The 20935-nt window shown below is 39.6% G+C and overlaps 1 protein-coding gene and 1 pseudogene across 9 annotated transcripts in view; both read left to right on the top strand.

The window, feature by feature from the left end:
* Positions 1 to 20935, top strand: part of Pkhd1 (PKHD1 ciliary IPT domain containing fibrocystin/polyductin) — a 468594-nt gene that overhangs the window by 228224 nt on the left and 219435 nt on the right. For all 9 annotated transcript variants that reach the window (XR_012450616.1, XR_012450617.1, XR_012450618.1 and 6 more), the window contains 2 exons: positions 8898 to 9075; positions 9723 to 9918. Coding sequence is in view for 6 of the 9 variants with exons in the window: in XM_074081972.1 (XP_073938073.1) it covers positions 8898 to 9075; positions 9723 to 9918 (374 nt within the window). In the remaining 3 variants the exon portion in view is untranslated. The remainder of the gene's footprint in view (positions 1 to 8897; positions 9076 to 9722; positions 9919 to 20935) is intronic.
* LOC109676105 (keratin, type I cytoskeletal 18 pseudogene) lies at positions 857 to 8621 on the top strand (annotated as a pseudogene).

Consider the following 20935-nt stretch of genomic DNA (forward strand, 5'->3'; position numbering starts at 1 on the left):
TTAAAAAGTCTCTATTTTACATTTGTTATTTGCAGAACACCACATAAAGGCATACTACCATTCAAATAAAATACTGTAGATTTTTATGTTTTTGAGAAGCAAATGCCTGGCAAGGAAATTAAATTTGCTCAAATGGAACTTAGTTCAATTCTTGTAAACAAGGGCATAATTTCCAATAACCACATGACATTATGCCAATCCACCAAAACCTCCCTCATGGTCATAAAATCAGGAGTCATTCAAGACCCAGTCTTTGATTCATTATGCTCAGTACCTTCTGTTTCATCCTTCCTACTTGTGGAAGAGAAAAGGTTAATGTGCTTGTTGATCACCTTGATTCTTTGATCTTGCTTAATATCCTCTCCTGTAGTGCTTGCGTTCAGTTTTCACCTACGTAACTGCTCTTAATGTGTCAGTGTTCAGAGTATGAGGCACCCCCTACCTCTGCAAATGCAAAAGTAAGGAAGAGTTCAAATGGAAATTTTGGCCTAGCTTTTCGTCTAATAATCGCCTGACTCTCCTTCCTAGGGATAAATAGGCATAGCATCACTAATGGTATCTTTCAGTCTTAAGGAAAAAAACCCAAAAAACCCTGTGAGACAGGAAAACTTCAAGATGCATTATCCTTTCTTGGTAGCAGAGGAAGTAAAATGGAAGATCATTGAAAAATCATAATGGACCCCAAGCTGAGGAATATCATCAATAATACTACAAGATTATTATGCTTAATGTGTAATAAAAGGATGTTTAGCCAGTAGCTCCCCAGAATAAAAAGCTATGGTCTGTAGCATTTGCGCAATTATGCAGTGAACACACTCTCATATAACTCATTTCAAGCAACACTATGATGCAGAACATGGGGCTGGAAGCGAGGCTAACAAGAGGCTCTCATGAGCTGCTGTCAGTCAACTTCACCTCACGCCAGGTATATGTACCTAAAATGGAAGACAGGCTTCTTGTTCTAACTGCCTACCTGATGCATCCGATTGTTTTTCAATATCCCTGACAAGTAGTGCCTACTTTCTGGTTGTAAAGCTCCAGTCATGACATTCTTCTTTTGGAAGCAACCTTTTCAGCCAGACTCAGCAGATCAAGAGAAGAGATACCATAGTGTATGAAGGATCATGTAAAGTAGGATGACAGGCATGTATTGCTTTTTTCATGGGCTAAGACAGAATGAGCAACACATAGTATCTGAATATAATAGGACAAAATAGTAGGGCAAAAATGGTAGATGCTACCTTCCTTAGAGGGGATTGGTGATGGGTCCCTGAACAATAAGTTATTGCTTTAGCCAACTGTGAACCATAATAGAAATTTACATCAGAAAAGTCATGGAGGGTGGATGGTGAGGTATGCCCACCAAAAACACAAGTATTGTTATATGGCTTGACTCTCTGTGACCTGTTCTATTTTTTTATGATAATTTAAGAATTGTTAGGTGTTTGGGAAAAGATTAAGTGTTGGGGTTTCTTTCCCTTTGGATTTCTTACCATATGCAGAGAGAGGAATACAAGAGGGTTTCTGAGTCAATAAGGTTAGATGTGGAGAAAAATTACGGGCACAAATATTACTGGCTCAGCAGATAGAATAGTGAATTATGAGTTCAATATAGTTTTTAAAAGATGCTCATCAAAACCATGCCACAATAATTTGTTGGCTGGACTCAATGTTCTGAATGTGTTCCTTTTTGTACAATAAAATATCAGAACAGCAGCGGCAAGCACACGTATCCATGAGTTGCTGGCAGCACTCTCTGAAGCTAGCTTTAATGATGTGTAGCTTAGAGGTGTGAAATTATAAATGGTTGGTTCTTAGATTCACAATTGTTGTGAATCAAGAGCATTTAGAGCTCAATGTAGTGGTTTTAATAATACGGAGATATGGGCCCTCAGGGAAAGTACACTGATGGTAAACACAAACCAGGGAGTTAATGCTTGTTCTTATTGGTATTGTTGATTGCCTAACAAATCATTTGTGGGCAGCATACTCAATAGTTCTGCACAGTACATGGGTACTGAATGATATAACTAGTATGGTAAATTGGTATGTTAGTTGGAAACTTTTATCAAGAGATAGTATTATATTTCTAATGGAACATATCCCTTAATTAAAAAGAGATTTTGCCATTAATAAAAGAAAAAAATTAAAGAACCATATAAAAGGAAGAGCAGCAGGTAAAACCTTTTGTCTTTTTGATTGTATGCAGGAAATGTTGCTAATGCAGAAGGAAGGGTTAACATTTAAAATGGACTGGTTGCCTCCTGATATCTTGCACATAAAGCCATGAGAAGTTCAGAGAGATACTTCTTCCTATAGTAATGAAGCTCTCTGCTGCTAATGGCCCATGCAGACTCCCTTGGCTCCTCCAAATTAGAAACACGTTTGTGCTCCTTTGCTTCATTAACAGTAAAGAGAGGGAGATTGGTGGCTATTTAGGGCACAGGGAAATTGGTGGCTATTTAGGGCAAGTGAAGATTGTAGTAATTATGGTTGGTAAATTCTCTTCATGGTGTTCTTTGACTCTTGATGATCTTTTGGTGCTTTTCAGAAGACCCCACCACTGTTGATGCTGGCATTTGTCCTAGATGATAGGAGCTGATCTGAGTTTGAATTTTTGGCCCCTGGTCATGGTCAATGCAAGACATTTTGCCCGCTGGGAGATGGGTCTTTTACATTTTGATTTGCTTTTAAACATCTATCATATGACCCTTTCTATCACCAGCTGTGATAAAGATGTATTTGGTACCACTATAGAAAGCTGGCATGAGCATGACTGCCAGGAAACTGAAACCTGAATAAAACTCAGTTGAGATGGATGAGGGTGGTTTGACAAGATCACTACTCTAAGTGGGCCCAACAAGAAGAGGAAAGAGGAAAGGGTAAATTAGGATCCCAATGTCCAGTGGTAGTCTCTGTTTGACCAAGGGGTTAGCATTACTTCATTGATTGCTGATTGAAAGGAAAAGACTATCACAAGGCAGGTACAAAGCTCCCCCCAAACAAGCAGGACTTCATTAATGCTAGCATTTAGCGGTTTGACAATATTTGAAGAGGGGGGCATGTTCATAAGAGCCTTCAGAATACCAGAAATGGCCTGAAAGATGCTTCTTTCAAAAATTGAAATTAAAGTTTGTAGGAATTTAATCAAGAGAAATAATATTCTAAGAGTTGATTAATAAGTTGGACCTGACAGAAATTTGAGAAATAATTATATCCAATTGATATGACCAGGGCTGATGCCCATTTCTTGGAATATCTATTCCATTGATTATACTGAAACATAGTGAGACAATATTTTTTTATAATTGGCAAGGTATAAATGATGGCTAAGGAAAGAATGACAAAATAGGGGCTGGTAAGTTATGAGGAATTAATTGTGAACAGATGGGTATATTTGAACAGAGGGCTCTTTTGATCTATAATTAAGATAAAACTAATTTTTGTAGTCCTAAACTTAAGTCTTAGCCTCTGACTTTTGTCCCCAGACAGCATGAGCTTTGTCACCTGTTCTACTGCTTTCTCTACCAAATACTAGTCTGTGGCCTATGACAGCAAGTCTGTGGGCTATGACTGTAACCAAGCCAGCAGGTCAAGCTGGACAGCAGCATTACCAGTATGCATGTAGGCTCTGGGACTCAGATTCTCAGGTATTCATTTGCCATTCCATCAGCTTTTAGGGTGGCTTGGGGTCCAGGCACCTGGTCGTGGGGATATCTATAGGTTGAGTGGGAATGGACAGTATCCAGAATGAAGAGACCATGCAAGATATAAATGACTGCCTGGCCTCCTTCAGGAATCTGGAAATTGGTAATTCAAGGTTGAAGGCAAAATTCTGGAATATGTGGAGAGAGGAGGGCCCAGATCAAAGTCTGAGGGCATTACTTCAAGATTGAAGAGTTTAGGGCTTAGATCTTTACAAATTCTCTGGACAATGTCTCCATTGTTCTGAAGATTGACAATGCCCAGCTTGCTGCTGATGACTTTAGAGTCAAGTATGAGAAGGAGCTGATCATATGCCAGTCTGTGGAGAACAACATCCATTGACTCCTCAAGGTCATTGATGACACTAAAAATACTGGGTCACAGCTGGAGTTGGAAATTGAGGCTCTTAAGGAATTGTTGCTGTTCATGAAGAGCCATGAGGAAGAACTTGAAGACTTATAAGCCAAGATTGTTAGCTCTGGTTTAACCATGGAAAGGATGTCTTCAAATATCAGGGCCTTAGCAAGATGGTAGATATTTGGGTCAGTCTAATGAGCAGGCTCAGAAGAACTGAGAGGAACTAGACAAGTACTGGTCTCAGAATATTGAAAAGAGCAGCATAGTGGTCACCATGTAGTCTCCAGTGACTGAAGCTGCTGAAATGATGCTTATGGCTCTCGTTGATGTTCATGGACCTGAGATACACCACACAGTCCTTGAAGATTAACTTGAAGTCAATGACAAAAGTCTGAAGGCCAGCCTGGCAAATAGCGTGAGGGACATAGCAGCTAAGCAGGCCTTGCTATGCCTGGAGTTGTAACTGGTAAAGAGCAAGGCAGGGACAGAACCAGGCCCAGAGGTATGAGGCCCCACTGATTATCAGTGTCAAGCTGGAGACCGAGATTGTCACTTACCACCACCTACTGGAAGACAGGAAGGACTTCAGTCTCAATAGTAATTCCATGAAAACTATCCAAAAGATTACTGCCTGCAGGTCATACACAGCAATATGGTGTCTGAGACCAAAGACACATAGCTGTGAGGTGTTTAGGCAGTAGAAGCATGGTACTTTGGGGAGCAGGAGACCAATAAAATTTCAGTTCTCACTGCACACACACACACACACACACACACACACACACACACACACACACACTGAGTTTTCCAAAATGGTTTAATGGAGAGCACTTGAGTAGGATAGAAGAAATATGAGTTCTTAAGAAAATGTCATCATTTTCCTTAACCAGGACCCACTACTAGTGTGTCCTTCCCACATGTCCCCAAAGTAGTTTTCAAACCACTAAATGTCAGTGTGTAAGTTCACATATTCTATAGATATGTGGTTGACTGTGATAGCTTATGATTAGGTGCTTATTTCTTTTGAACAATAAGATTATAAGAATGGTTTTCTGTGTAGACTTCTTTGTTGGGAAGAAATATGTCTATGTAGCCTGTTTGAGCATTCTGATACATTTAACATTTGTTTGTTCATTCAAAAAATACTGATTAAACTCCCAGTATGTGAAAGTTTTATTTTGTATGCTAAACCATCAACTGGAAATTCTGATTTATCAATTCATCTCTCCTGGATTTAGGTCGTGTAATTTATTATTCAAGGTCCATATATCTCTGTAGAAGCTGAAAGGATGCATTTCTAAAACCTGAAATGCTTAAAATTATTCTCTGGGCTATGGGAAATCCCATCCTAAATACTGACCATGGTACCTACTATAGTTAAGTCATCTATCTCTTTGAGGTTTCTTAGTTCTAACTTATCTCTTCTTATTACATTTGACTTATGCTTATTTCCTGGAAGCCTATTTTTATTTGTTAACTATATTAGTTGGGAAAATTGTGCTGGACAACCTCCTGGGACTCATGGTTTCAATCAGGGGAAGAGATCGACAGGATTTTAGAGGAGAAATAGGGAAAAATTAGCATTGTAAAGGTTCTCTGAAGATTATAATTTTGGGGTTGGTGGAGTGGCTCAAGTGGTAGAGCACCTGCTTAGAAAGCATGTGGCCCCTGAGTTCAAACCTCAGTAGTGCCAAGAAGAAGTGTTTTTTAAAAAAGAAAAAAATTATAATTTTATAATAAATTCTATTAATGGAGTGGTTTTCTCTTTGAGGATGTGACTACACCATTAACTGGGATTAAGGACAGGATGAAATATCATTAAAGAAAATTATGCAATGGGTTGGAAGTTAGAACAGATGTCCTTCATGTTCTCTCTGATTCTAAGAGTATGAGTTAAAAATTGTCAGGTAGTTCCAGCTGAGCTCCTAATGTAAATGGAAGAAATAAACCCTAAATATCCCAAACCCAAAGAGAAAAGGAAATTTCCCCTCCTCTAAGATTCTAAAGGTTCAGTTAATGCTGGATGTGGAAATCTGAAGAAAGCATAATCCTTTTATTCCCAAACGTCCCAAGCATTTTTCATCCCCTTTATTTCATTAACACATGAACCAAACACATTGAGTGTCACAAGAAATGTGTATCCAGTACCACAAGGCCAGGGTCAGTGCTCTGTGACAGGAAAGCTCGTGGGCCTGTTTTTAAGTATTGTGTGTAAACCTCTAGACATTCAGATAAGTCATAAGGAATGGTGAATCTGGCAGTCTGAATGGTTCTTCTGATGTGAGGTATGGGTAGATGTCCTTGGGTTTCATGTAGATAACTTCTTGTAAGAGTTGTTTTTTATGAGCATGCATTACTTCTACAAAGTAATGGATTTCATTATGGCATTTCATACATGTATATAATGAGCATTCATCCCATATTACCCCATCTTTACCATCCCCCACTGGTACCCTTCATCTTCCCAAATAGTCCCCTTTCTACTTTTATAGCTTTTAAGATGAATCTTACATGTACTATCATTTCTGTTTTAGAAGAAAGGAAATGAAAGCTTAAACAGAATTAGTGATTTGTTCAAGTTCACACATAGTGTGGACAGATCTTCATTTCTAATTTATATCTATTGACTTTAACTTGTCTAATTCTTTTGTTTATTTGAGATAGGGTCTGCTATGAATCGAAGGCTGCCCCGGAGCTGGCTGTGTGACCCAGGCTGGGCTGGAACTCAGTGATCCTCTGGCCTGAGCCTTTAGTATTACCCAAACCTTTAATATTGTAAAATTTCCTTTATTAGCTGAGCATGGTGGCATACCCCTGTCATTCCAGCTACTCAGGAGGCTGAGGCAGGAGGGTTGCTTGAGCCCAGAAGATTGAGGCCAGCTGAGTGACAGAGGAAGACCCCCATAGGAAAACATCCCTTTCCATAATGTGACACTGGATTGTAGATTGGCTTTAGATGCCCTAGTGTCTCGCTTCGCTGTGAAAACCCAGCACTTCTTTGTCTCAGTGCTTCTACTTTGAGAATTTAATTACCTGCCTGCAGCAACATGCCACAGCTAAACATTCTTGTGAAAACTAAACTAAAGGCAGAAAGACAGTCATAATGCATATTGATTTTTAAACTTTTTCTTTATTTTTTAGGTAAGCTTTGACTCACTTTTAGATCTACTTTGACTCACTTTCAGGGTTTTAGCAAGTGACTAAAAAATCTATGTTCTAACAAAGTCTTAAAGATCACTTTCTGGGATGGGCTGTCTATGACAATTCAGAGTGTTGTGGCAAGTAAGTTCTAGTTCTACCTTGTGACATTTCCCTGCTACTTCTGCAATACTCTGCCTCACCTCTTTCCTTTGGAAAAATGTAGTTCTACCTGAAAACCTGTATATTAATTAGGAAAATGCACTGGTTGCTTTTGGAAGATCTCAACCTTGCACTTGTCATTCAAATAACAAACATGGTCCACTGCCATTGTGTACAAAGCCTTGTGCCAGCACAGAGGCTACCAAGAGTAAAGAGGAAGCACCTTTAACTTAAGAATCATACCATCTTTATTATTATTTTTTAAAAGCAAAGCCAAGAACACTGAAGTGCTGTAATGGAGTGAGTCCTGGGCATGAGGCCAGCCCACAGGAAAGGAGCAAAGTCACCTTTTCTTTCTTGGGAAGAGTACCAAAACCATTTCTGCTGGCAGATGGAATAGGGCCTCTAAGAGTCTAGCACATCAGGTCCTAGGCCTCTGTCATTGTTACCCACAGAATATCTAAAAACCAAAACATGTTCTCTGTCATTAAAAATTGTATAGCAAAATTCTGACCAAAGACCCTCTTTGTGAAACTAGTGGTTTGTAGTCCTAGTCCATTAAGTTGGCATTTATTGATCTGAGACCTCAGATGTGAGTGTTACTACCCACTGTTCACCAGGTCAGTGTAAGATGTATGCAATCCAAGGCAACTTCCACTCACTGGCTACTGTGACCCACACAGTGATTGCTAAAACCTCTGTGGATTCATGGAAAAATAGGCTAGGACATCCAGGAAAGAAAAGGAAGATGATTATAATTGATGGAAGAGGAAGGCATTAGATCCAGAATGAACAAATAACCTTAGAAATCCTTTTTTCCCTCTTTGTTTCTTTAAATGTTTTATTAGTATGTAATAGTTGTACAGAGGGTTTCATTGTGACATTTCCATATATGTGTACAAGGTACCTTGGTTCATCCCTTCCATTTTTCTTCCTTTTCCTCTTCTTAAAATGACTTCAACAGGTTTCACTGTTACATATTCATACATGTGTAGGAAATACGTCAGCCATGTTCACCCTCCTTTTCCCTCTTCATTTACCCTGCCCCTCCCACAACTACGCTCCCCTTAACATGACCTGTTTTACATTACTGTCCTCCATGTTTCAGCATCTCTTCACTGTTCAGAGGGGTTATGCCTTGGTATTTCACCTGTAAATATATTGTACTTTAATCAGTATACCCCCCTCTGTTACTCTTCCCTACCCTTTTCTCCTGACCCTGTATTGTTCAGCCATAAAGAAGAATGAAATTTTGTGATTCTCAGGTAAATGGAACCGGAGGACATCATTTTAAATGAAGCAAACCAGGCTCATCAAGACAAAGGTTGCATGTTTTCTCTCACATGTGGAAGATAGACACAAATACAAATACAAGCATTGTCATATGTGCATGAATATACGTCTCCAATAGAGGGAATATGAGAGGAGACTGAGGAGAAGCGAAAGAAGAGAATGAATAATACTGAAATACATTACGTTTGTGTAGGAACAAAGCACAATGAAGCACACTTTTTTTCTTTTTAAAATCATTCTAGAGCTCCTGCTCCTGCTGCTTCTTATGATTTAACCATGACTGATAGCAGAAATAAGACAGCCACTGTCAGTTATGCAGTTGACACATTGTCAAACCATTACGGCTGGATGGCTCTGCTCTTGGATCAAGAGACCTACTCATTGCAATTTGGGAATCCTCGCATCAACAGACCTTTGCAGGTAATCCAGAAATAGATTCACTGGTGTGTCCATCACCAATAAGGCATTCCTGTCTGTTCTTCTATGAAGTCATAGATTGCAAATATTTTAATCATCTGATGCTGATCAAGAACACTGAAGTAGCATTTTTGCTAGATGAATTACACCTGAATATGAGATTTGGTTTGTTAACTTCAAAATTATAGAACTTGCTTAAATCCCATTTTCAATGCACAATGGTTCACTACATATTTTAAATTTATTCATTCGGTGAAAAACAGTCTCTAAACATTCTCTAGAATTACATTTTTTAAAAAATTAGAGGATAAAAACCAACTTAACCCAGATCCAAGTGTTTGTAGCTAGAGAAAATGTCTTAACAAAGCATATATACATTTCATACTGCCACCTTGTGGTTAAAGATTAACTTTCAAGCAGAGATCTGTCATGTGTTCCCAAGCTGGGTTGTGAAGGCGTCAGGGAGAGTGAAGAGGAAAGTGGCCCATTTCATATAAGAAAAGTACAGTTTGGTTCTGAGCTGCCTATTTCTAAACTACTCATTTGTGCTCTCCACTCCCCTCATCTTTTGAAGTGGAGAATTCTTTACTAAATATGCATAAATACGCATTATTATTTTTCTCTCTTTTTCTCATCATTCTCTCCCTCAGTACTCAGCAACATTTGACAGCTTTGCTTCTGGGAATTACCTTCTCCTGGTACACACGGACTTGCCACCTTACCCTGAAATCCTCATAAGATGTGGGAATCACATGGGTCAGTCTCTTCTGTCTCTTCCATCACCTGATCAGGATCAAGGCTGTGACTGGTTTTTTAACAGCCAGTTGAGGCATCTCACCTATCTGGGTAAGTATCCAATTGTATGAGCATTTTGAGCACATGTAGGCAAACACCATAATTTGTTCTTGAATTCCATACATTTGTGCTGTGAGGGAGTGGGCTATGAAGTGAAGAACTGAAGGAGACATCTGTGAATTGTAGTCGCGGGAGTGGGCTCTGAAATCGACCATCTGGGCTTAAATCCCTGTTCAAGTCTTACTATAGTCAGTTAAGCAGGTACTCTCTCCCTCTGGCTCAACCACTTCAGCTGTCCAATGGGATAATAACAGGACCTACCTCAAAGGATAGGAAATTAAAGGATAACCTGTAAAACTATTTTTCAGAGTGTCCAACCCATAGCAAGTACTTAATAAATATAGGTGGCACTAACATTTTAAATTCATTTTCGGGCAGTGATGTATTTGTAGCAAAACAACTATACCTAAAGACAGGATGGCTGGTTATGGTCACAGATACAAGCAATAGCAGAGTGTTCACGGTGACATGTGTAGGGAGATGCTGAATGAAGTTGAAGTTAAGGTAGAAGGTGACCAGGGCGATCTTGGAAGGGAATATGTACTTAGGGAAGGTGAGATGGCTTGGGTGGCTGATTGAGGACTGGTTGGGGAGGGGTTGGTTGTGTCTGTTTTGTGTCAAGATTAGCATCAGGAGGAAGGAACCAGCAACTCTCATTTTATAGGAACAGGAACCTTATGTAATTGCAGAGTAACATAGCAGAAAAGGATTTCTCTACCTTTTTTTTCTTGTGCATGTTTCACAGGGTCTTAATGTCAGGATCAGAACCATCTACTTCTTTTGACTTTGTAGAGTTTGTCTTGTCATTCCAATGTCAGCACTGGTCACTCTGAGAAGCATGGGTCCACTTGTACTGACTCATTGTGAGACCACGCCTTAGGATGGCTTGTAAGAAAGAGAATGAAATAGGTCTCTACAATGATAGTTTTGTGATAAATTGGTCTGAATAAATAGTGGTCAAATTCAGGGGACCATATTTGCATAGGAAATCCCATCCACTGCTACAAGCCAGACTTGACCCTGAGGACCTAGGGCTGAGCAACTGTCCTGGGTCTCTTGTCTCTCCCACTTGTGCCTAGCCATATGACAGTTGGATCTGACCGAGAGTTAAACCCTGGGATTACTGAAATTTAAGAGCACCAGATGGAGAATCTTGTGCTTTCTTGGTAAGTTTCTTTTTTTTTTTTTACTTTTTATCATATAGATTGTTGTATAAATTCTTTGCCCCAAATTGCACCATTCATATTTTGTTTCTAATTTGATTCATCCATGAATGTAACCTAAAACTATAAAAAGCTGAGGATGGAAAGAGATCAACTGAGACTTTTACCACTGGAATCAAATATGACCGTCAAGTAAAAGCAAGCAGTGACAACTAACTTTATGGCTACTCATTTTATATTTTATATATGAAAAAATTAATTTTAATTGTTCCCTTTCTTGGAATGGGTTTGAAGAGCCTCTCTCATCCATTGGTTTAGATTTTGTTCATGAACTGAAAACTAATTTAACTACTCGTATAAACCAAATATAATACAAGAACGCTGATGACACACAGGAAAAAAAAACCCCAAATAGTGTAGCTACAGGTTTTTCTTTCCCTTTGATAGCGTTATTACTTGAATTAATGCAAGTTATAGTATTATGTTCAATATCTACGGTTTAAATGCACATTTGTGCAAGCAGCTGTGTCTCTGTGCATGTACTCTCACATATAGATTACATCTTAGATATATATGTGCATGCACTCTACCACTTGAGTCACTTGCTTTAGTTACTTTTCTGATAGGTCTGGCATTTTTGCTCTGACTTGTCTCCGCAGTAGTTTTGGTTATAGGCACACACTACCATACTTGGCTTATTTGTTGAGATGCGAGTCTTGATAACTTTTGTTTTTAACTCAGGTTGGCCTTGAACTTTGATTCTCCTGATCCCTGCCTCCTGAGATGTTGGGATTATGAGCACAATCCACAGCCCCTGGTCCAGAGATGGTAATTTTTTGTGTAGTGCTGGAGGTTGGAATTAGGGCCTTGCTCTTGCTAGACTATTATTGTATCACTTGAGTCATGTCCTTAGTCCTAAAAAGAATTATTGTATCAGAATATCTTAGTATCTCACCTTTGAATATGATTTGGAAAGAGAACAGGAAATCACAGAGAGTTGGTTAAATGTTTAATGAACTTGGAAAGCATTGCTCCTTGAAGAGAATTTCCTTGGAATGTCAATATGCCTCCTTTATCCTCTGAGTGTATGGGATTGATGAGTGAGCAGGGTCACCATGTGGGTTCCCGTCTGGACTGGCCCAGTGAGCATGAGGACTCAGAAGGAGCTAAGGCTCCCGCAGCTCTTCTGTGAAGCACCCCATGCAGCTACACTGGGTTAGCTAGATTTAGATTTAGCTATAATCATGGATATCCTCTGTAAAGTTTACAAGAAGATGGTGGTCAGGCTACCATGCTTTCTGTAGACCTGTCTGCAGTCCCCAATGCCATAATAGCAATGACATAATTATTGATATGGTTCCCCAACAAAACCCTAGGAAGGCCAGGTATGGTGGCTCATGCCTATTTTTCCAGCTACTTGGAAGGCAGAGGTTGGGAAGATTTCAATTCAAGACCAGCCCAGGCAAAAAGTTAGCAAGAATTCTTCTCAACCAACATGCCTATAATCCCAGCTATGTGGAAAGCTTAGGTAGCAGGATTGCAGTCCAAGGCTAGCTCCAGGCAAAATCACAAGACCCTATCCAAAAAATAATTAAAACAACAACAAAAAAGGCTGGGTCCTTGTCTCAGGTGGTAAGGCACATGCCTAGCAAGCACGAGGCCCCAAGTTCAATCTTAAGCACTGCCAAAACAAAGACCCCTAGCAAGTAGACTTCCAGTACTGTGCTGTACATTTGACATATTGGTTAGATTGTAACTTATATTTGGTTGTTTTTTCAGATTCTGTGACTTTGTAAGGCTAAGGCTGGGATCATTTGCCTAAAATACGTTTAATCAAAGAAAAGAGTTTAAGTCAAAGACTCCACAGTCCCTGTGGACATATGCTGGGATGAAAACACATGGGGGAGGTTGTGTATATGGCACGTGCAACCAATTTTCTGGCGGTGCTGCTCCTTCTCTGGGTTTCTGTCTCATTCAGAAACTGCTTCATTGACAACAGGCTGCATTTCATCCATCTGTTGATCACTTGGATTATCTTTTATATTGTTCTCTTGCAACCTGACATCCCCCAGGAGAGGATGTTTTATCAAAAGTCACAGTTATCTACATTTCTTTCATTTGACTGCTTCTTATGTGATTTGAGAGATTTGACTAATCTTAGAGACAGCTGAGAATTGAAAAGATCAGAACCCAGGCATTCTAGCTCCTGGCTTGGATCCCTCCACTAGAGTGTGCTGCCCACTAAAAAATCATTGATTACTAACCCAAAAGGATAGAGGTGGGAGAGGGGGTGCAAGGCAGGTTGTAGAAGAAAACTTCTCACTAGTCCCTACTGACAAAGAAATTAAAAAAAAAAAAAAACACTGCATATATACGTTTTGACCCATGCATTTCCCTTTTCTGTCAAGGCAAATTTTGTCTTTGTTCAGCAAACGTCATTATGGAGTGCTGGTTTTTTGGAAAGCTTGTGGCCAGTGCTTGGGGCTTAGTGTTTTAATCATTGGCTGGCTGGCTGTTTTACCTGGGGCATGGCATTATAATTGCTCCATGCCTCAATAGCTTCATTGATACAACGAGGTCAAGAATATTTACTTGTCTCCTGGAAATGTAGTGCAAAACACTCAAATATATTAAAGTTTGCTTAGCATGCCATGTTACTTTAATTTTTCTCAATAGACTTTTTTTCTCTAGAGCTTTTCTATTTTCCCAGAAGATTAGCAATATCATGCCTTGATTTCCATGTACTTGTCATAGCCTTTGTTTCTTTCATTTTTTTAAAACTGAATTGTGTAAGAGTCTTGAGGTCCATGATCATATGACATATGTGGTATATTGTAGCCATGATTGAAATTTAATACCATTTAAGCAATTGTTATCCACAGAAAAAGATAACCTCACTCATTTAAAAATACCTTTTAAGGAGATTGGTTCAGGTTGCCTTTCCAAAGCCACTGAAAATATTGCCCAAGGAATGACTTACAATAGAGGCCACAAGGTAAGTCCTTGTGTACGATAGTTCGCATTAGGACCCAGCAGAACAATATTTGATGTGGTGTGTGGCAAGCTATGAGAAATGGCCCATCTCCACAGTTACTTCTGTGCCATGCTTGGGCTATAGGACAAGTGTGCTTTCATATTGACAGAGCTGAAGTCAAATCCTGCAACCCCATTTATCTGCTCATGCCTCTGCCTTACAGAGCCAGTTTCCCACTGGCTTTTTCCCTGTTTTGTTTTTTCAGGGAAGTTTCAGTTCATGGTAAACTATTTTTATTTTTTAGTTACATTAATGCTATGAAATAATTAGTCAGCTAATTAATATGGTTTACAAGCTTTGTAGGATTCTTCAGCTGTCAGTCAGGCCCAGGCCTGAGGCCTCCATCTAAGTCTCAGCTTTCTTGCTCATGTGATTCCTGTTGCCATGGCTACTGGCTACATCTGCTGACACCCTACTCTCTATTTATTGCTTAATTAAGAATTTCACGCTCAGCCCTTATCTCCCTCTAAGAACAAGTGCATACTGTTAAGAAATTCCAAATTTAGGCCCAGACACAAGGAAAGCCTTTCTTACGGGTTTGGCTGCACGGAGCCTCTCTAACGATCTTCTTGGCATCCCAGCCGCCACCCTTCAATCAAAAATCATTAAATGGGGCAGAGATAATGAGCATGTAGCATATCAAAAGAAGGATGTTTGCTTGGTCCAAAGGAGGAAAAGCTGCTAGGCCCCATGCTTAGCTCCACTTCAAAGGGAGATGAGACCCCTCATCACTGGGGCCTGATAAAGCCTCATTTGTTCTGGGCTTGACTTATGCAGAAGGTCTGGTATGTCAGACCATCTCACAGACGTGTGTTCCCCCCCACCTCTTGCCTCCACCTCCACCAGCTCCCTCCTTGGCCTTCTGCATGCTCGTGTGTCAGCACTTAGGCAGCTGGGTCCCCCAAAGCATCAGGCAGAGCGTATAATCACTGACGCTCCTCTCACAATGGCCACTTGTAGGGGGGTGACTAGGAGGAGGGCTTCATCACAATAGGAGCACAATTATTGCAGCTGCTAGGGAGGGCTATGCTTCTTCCTGTAGAAATATAATAGGACTTGTCCAAACCAGGAGGTGAAGGTGGGGAGAGGTGGGGGGGGTTGAGAGGGGTGAGGAAAACAATCTTGAGTTGATTATTCATATTCTGACTCTTGGAAGCCCAATGTGGAACCAGTGGGGTTCCAGCAGCTGCTCGTACACAGCCCTCTTCTAATAATTGTACATTCTGTCAGGGGTCAACTTACTTTTGACCTTGTCCTTTTATATTGGTAAAAGGCTCTTTAGGGCAAACTGTTGGGTTGTGGCAGGGTGAATTAAATACTCAGAGCCTCTTCCCCTTACTTTATCCCCCCCACCCCACCAGCAGCCGGTGATAAATTCATATCAGATGCTGAACCATTCACAGTTGCCCTCCTGACTTCCCACAGCCCCCACTCAAGCAGCAGAGATGTAGCTGAGCTGGGATATTGTGTGAGACGGCAGCTGAGAAGGTCCACCTGCGAGGCTCCTGCTGCACCACCTTGTTCTGATCTGAATGAAAAAGAAACATATCTTGGCAGGCTCGCCAAAACTTGTGTCCAAATGTGTTCTCCACCATGATAAAGGCTGGCTGTGTGTGTGATGAGCTGGGGCGGTGGACTTCCTCGGTGAGCTTGCTGTGGATAGATGGACAGATGAATTTCATTGCGTGTACCAGGTTCATTTGGAGAACTCAAGTCACATCACACAGATGGACCAGAGAAAGGGCTGCTAATTTGGAAGACTCTGCAAATAAGGAAGGCTTCTTCACTTTGAGTCTAGGCTTATGATCATGGCTGCTGTCTAGGTTTCCTATTCTCAGAGCCATGAGGATGCTTGCTGCTCTCTAGACTCCTGTCTTCTTCAGTGACTCTAGAAGACCCCATGCAATTCTTTGGAAGGAATTCTGTTAGGATCTAAGGACTCAATTGGCTCTCCAGAGCTCTTGGGAGGAGTTTGTAGGCAGAGTAGAATCATAATCGTTTGCAACTCTTCAGCCACTCTCATGCTGCAGCCCTCTAAGGCAATCTATAACATTCTAGTTAATAAATTAATTTACATTCTTATAGAAAACTCATTTTTCAACAATCCCCAAGGACTTTCACCAGTAATGTAGAGGACTGACTTGTAGGAAATGTACTCACCTTTGCAGTAAAAGTATAGGTACTAGAAGAGTAGCTGGGATGTGAAAAGGGATTTTTGCCCCAGTTATAAGCAAATTTTCCAAAAAGAAAGGAAAGAGAGAGAAAAAATAAAGAGGGAAGGAAGGAAGGAAGCAAGGGAAACTTAGAAGTCAGAATTAATTGACTTCTTAGGAATCACTCTGGTTAAGAAGCCCATTCTTAGCAATACCAAGTCACTAACTTAAACCCACACAGGTGACAGGTGGAGCAACTAGTATTTGAACTCAGCTTTCCTAACTCTAGGTTCAAGCTTGCTTCCTTCCTTCCTTCCTACCTTCCTACCCCTGCCCCTCGTCTCTCTCTCTCTCTGTCTTCTCTCTCTCTCGTTGGCCTCAGATTTATGATCCTCCTGCCTCAACCTCCCAAGTGCTGGGATTCCACAAGTACACCACCATGCCTGGTGCTCAATTTTTTTCTAGTACACAGCTTTTTCAAAATCTAACCTTATATACCTGTCCTTGTAAGACAATTCTTCTTCTACTTAAAAGAAAACTCTATAGTTACTAGCTAACACCATACTTCCTAAACTTTATAAATTTGAGCACCATTTTCATAGTTTTGTCACATTTTTACACCTCCCTTGCTAATATTTATTTAATACTTTTTCTTAAATCAATTCCTACATGTATTTCTTATTTTTAAAACCCAACCTCTTCTTATACAATGCTTTCCATAAAACATGCGTTCAATGGATAGTTATTTTTTCTAAACTACATTAAAATCCATAGCCTCTAAACTAAAACCTTTTATGTCACTAAAATTACCACTACACACTTTGTGTTTGGGGAGTATAATGTAGCCTGCAAGGTTTTTTTTTTTGTTGTTGTTGTTGAATTCATTAAAAAACAACCAATGTGAAAACAAGGATTTTTTTTTTCTCACATCAGGGTCTCTCTGTTTACTTGCTAAGAACACCTGCTCCTGGGAAAAAGCCAATTTTGGAGCATATACTGCGGGAGATGTTATATAATTCATTAAATTTGTTTCATGGGCAAAAAGGTAGAATGCTTCTTTCTGAGACTGGCATTGGAGTTCTTTTACAGGTATGCAGAAGGGCCCAGGATATCATAATTGCACCTATGCAGGTATGGTAAACATTTCTTTGAGTCAGAATCACAATTATTACTCTCTTCTGAGTTAATTAGGAAGGTTTAATTGCGCTAACTCTCAGGACTATGGTTAATGCAGATATATCTGTGGGCATCTCAATCAAGTTCTTTAACACTCCAGAACCTTCCATAAGTGGCAGTAAGAGAAGAGTGACACAGGATTTTCATATATTTTTTATGAAGGTCTTTGAAAGATCATGTTTGGAGGGTCAGGGTGACTTACAAGGTTGTCTCTGTGAGGCTGAAACCAAACAGGACAGGAGAAACAGAACAGGAGCCTACAGGAAATAAGGTAGACTGGGGAGAAGAGGCCAGAAGTACCAGGCATGGTGAGTGAAGATAAAAATGTTGAGAGAGGACCAAACCCAAGGTCTGGTTTTGGAAGTCAAAGCTGGAGTTTGAATCCAGTGTAGAAAGGGGCAGGTGGAGAATCATGAGTCAGGGTGGAATTTGGTGAAAATTATAGACACCAATTGTAGCTGTTTTATGTTCTTTCATTATGTGATGCATGACTGACTCACACTAGACAAATGTGGACTGAATGAGGAGCTTTGATATGTGAATAAACTGAAATGGCAAAGTAAGAATATGAATATGAATGGAAGAATGAAGTAGGGAAGGAACCTGTGGCTTACTAAGATGCCATGTGTCTTTTCCTTTTTAAATAGGTACTTATTTCTTCTTATTATTTCAAAACAGCATTAGACCTACTAAGGGAGAAAACTACTATATTTTTCATTTCCCTAGCACCATAGAGACGACAATATTTACCTGTCACATGATGTCTATTTGGGTAACTCTCCTCTTACCAGGAGCCATTTTCTTAGCACATTTCTCTCGTTCTCTTAAATGTTTGTGTTTATACCAAGCTTAGATCATAGAGCACTCATCAGAATAACTTGGCAAAAATTGACCCAAAGACTTTTCTTCTTTTTGAGAACTGATTCTTCTTACAATCTGGGAAGGATCAACTACAATGGGACGTCGTTTATAAACAAGGAAGATTAACCATTCTCACATTACAAATACAAAATCAGAAATCATAAGCACTGAGAAAACATATGTTCAATATCACAGCTTGTGTAAGGCTTTTAAACTCTTCCCAAGTTAATACCTTTATTCTTAAATGATCTTCATTCCTCTTTGTATGTATTCAAATTGGAAATGACACTTCACATTTACAGCCTTTTAGAGTCAAAACACTTAGCCGACTTTAGCAGATCTCGTTAAGTTGCTTTCAATTCTGTATTACTACAGCTCATGATTAGGTACAGCTGTGAAAAGAGCAAAAAAGAGTAGCATATTTCTTGAGCCTTGTTAAGTGGTGCCTAGAATAGCGAGCATACCATGATGATGGTGTTAGTAATATCTACTTGCTAATAGCTGACATTTTTTATTCACTATGTGCCAGGCACTGTCCTAAGCATATTCTGTGGATTATCCCATCTCAACATCTCCACAGTAACTCTCCGATTATTTTCAGATGAAGTAAGATTCAGAAATGATTTAGGAACTGGAAGAGCCAGGATTCAAATCCAGGCTGTAGACTCCAGCATCCTCATTTTTCTTACCACTCTCTGTTTTCTTTCATGATGTAGAAATGGTGTTTGGAAGATTTAGTCTTTTGACCCATACTCATGTCTTCAGAACCAGCTCCAAGAGACATGTAGAATGATAGTTTAAACAATCAGACTTTTCTAATTTTTCCTACTTTTGATAAATTTTCTCTATCTTCTGTGATACTAATACCGGTTCTTTTCTCTCAATGGCATTCATACACTTAAAGTGTGCAATAGATTTTCAATATACTTCAGGTGGTGGGGCCACCTGATGTCTGTATACATCGTGAATGTATACAGACTGGAGAACAACTGTGGATACTCAAACCAGGAGCTACCCATAAGGTGCAGTGAAAGAGCTGCAGACATGACAGAACACTGAGCCGGGAAGCCTTGGTTTACCCAGAACAGTGCCTGGGTGAGGGATGAAGGGAATGAAGGGAAATGTGAAGCAGATTTTGGTGGGGGTCAGATATGTTGAGGGTTGTTTTTTTCAGTCCTAGGAATAATTACCCCAATGATAACTTTGGTGCATGAATATGTGTGGTATCTCTTTTCACTAAAGACATTTGGGATGCATTGATTGTTTCCCCTCTACCTTAAAAGTTTTCATCTATCTAGTTGGGGGGGAAAAACATTGCTATTCTTCCTTCCCCCTACCATTTCTCATACAGATATAATTTCATTGATATGGGTTTGAGTGAATTTGAGTTTGAATGACAGGAATAGCTTTGAAAAGGAGTTCTGATGTATAACATTTATTATTTTTCCTTACCTTAGTGGCTCTATTGAAAAGAAGAGCTCACAGATGAACTAAGATCTACACTGCATGGAAACCATTAAAAAAGAATGGTTTTTATAGCATCTTAAATAAACTGATTCCTCTTTCTAAATGTTTCCTGGAAATTTTTCTAATTCACCTTCCTTAGCGTTTGATTCTGTGACATTGTTTAATGCCTTTGCCTTGCAGAAGGGCCTTCTATTTTTCCCATCCTTTGCATATTTTCTGATGGCATCTTGTCCATATTGTCTTTTCTTTTTCTTCCTGTGAAACTTAACTTTTTTTTATTGTTTATTGTTATTTTGCCTTTTGCCTTCAGGGAGTGAGCAGAATTGTTTCCATTGCTGGTTAAGCACTGGATACCTAGAGTAGAGCCCTGTAAAGTTGTGATTTCTAAATTGGTCCATGAAGATGAAGTATCTATATTTCCAGTAATATCTAGATCATAAGGTATAAAAGAAAAGTCTTTCCCTCAAAAATTTGTTGATGGGAGAGAGTGGTTGTAGCTCAGGAGCATAGTTCAAGACTGGGGGTTTATATCCCAACACTGAAAAATGAAATAACATTTGGAGAGAAAGCTAGTTATTGATACAACAGCTAAACAGTTATTGAACTGAGAACAATTTTGGGATAAATATCACAATATGGAATTTGAAATGCTTTTCAACTAGAGGGTGCCAGGATCAATGTAATAGAAGTGTATGAGTTAGACTTACAGAAAAAAAAAGAGATTAGATGGTTGACTGGTGGCTTTATCATTTTTTAAGTTAGAAAGGTGGGTGAAATATATACCAGCATATAAGAATGACTCAAGCAATGTCTTGGAAGAGGTAATAAAAGTGAATATCCTGGGCACCAGTGGCTCATGCCTGTAATCCTAGCTACTTGGGAGGCAGAAATCAGGACAAATAGCACCAGGCAAATAGTTCCTGAGACACTATCTTGAAAATACCCAACACAAACAAAGGAGTGGAGGAGAGGCTCACGTGGTAGTGTGCCTGCCTAGCAAGCATGAAGACCTGAGTTCAAACTCCAGTACTGTCACAAAAAAAAAAAAGTGGAACATGTCAAGAGCATGTTATCATTGTGTCCTGTCTGGAGATGTGACAGTACAAAGAGAAAGTCAAGACCCATGCATTTTGTGACTGAGAAAAAAGTATAAA

Source organism: Castor canadensis, chromosome 8, assembly GCF_047511655.1.
Source record: "Castor canadensis chromosome 8, mCasCan1.hap1v2, whole genome shotgun sequence".
NCBI classification, from domain to species: Eukaryota; Metazoa; Chordata; class Mammalia; order Rodentia; family Castoridae; genus Castor; species Castor canadensis.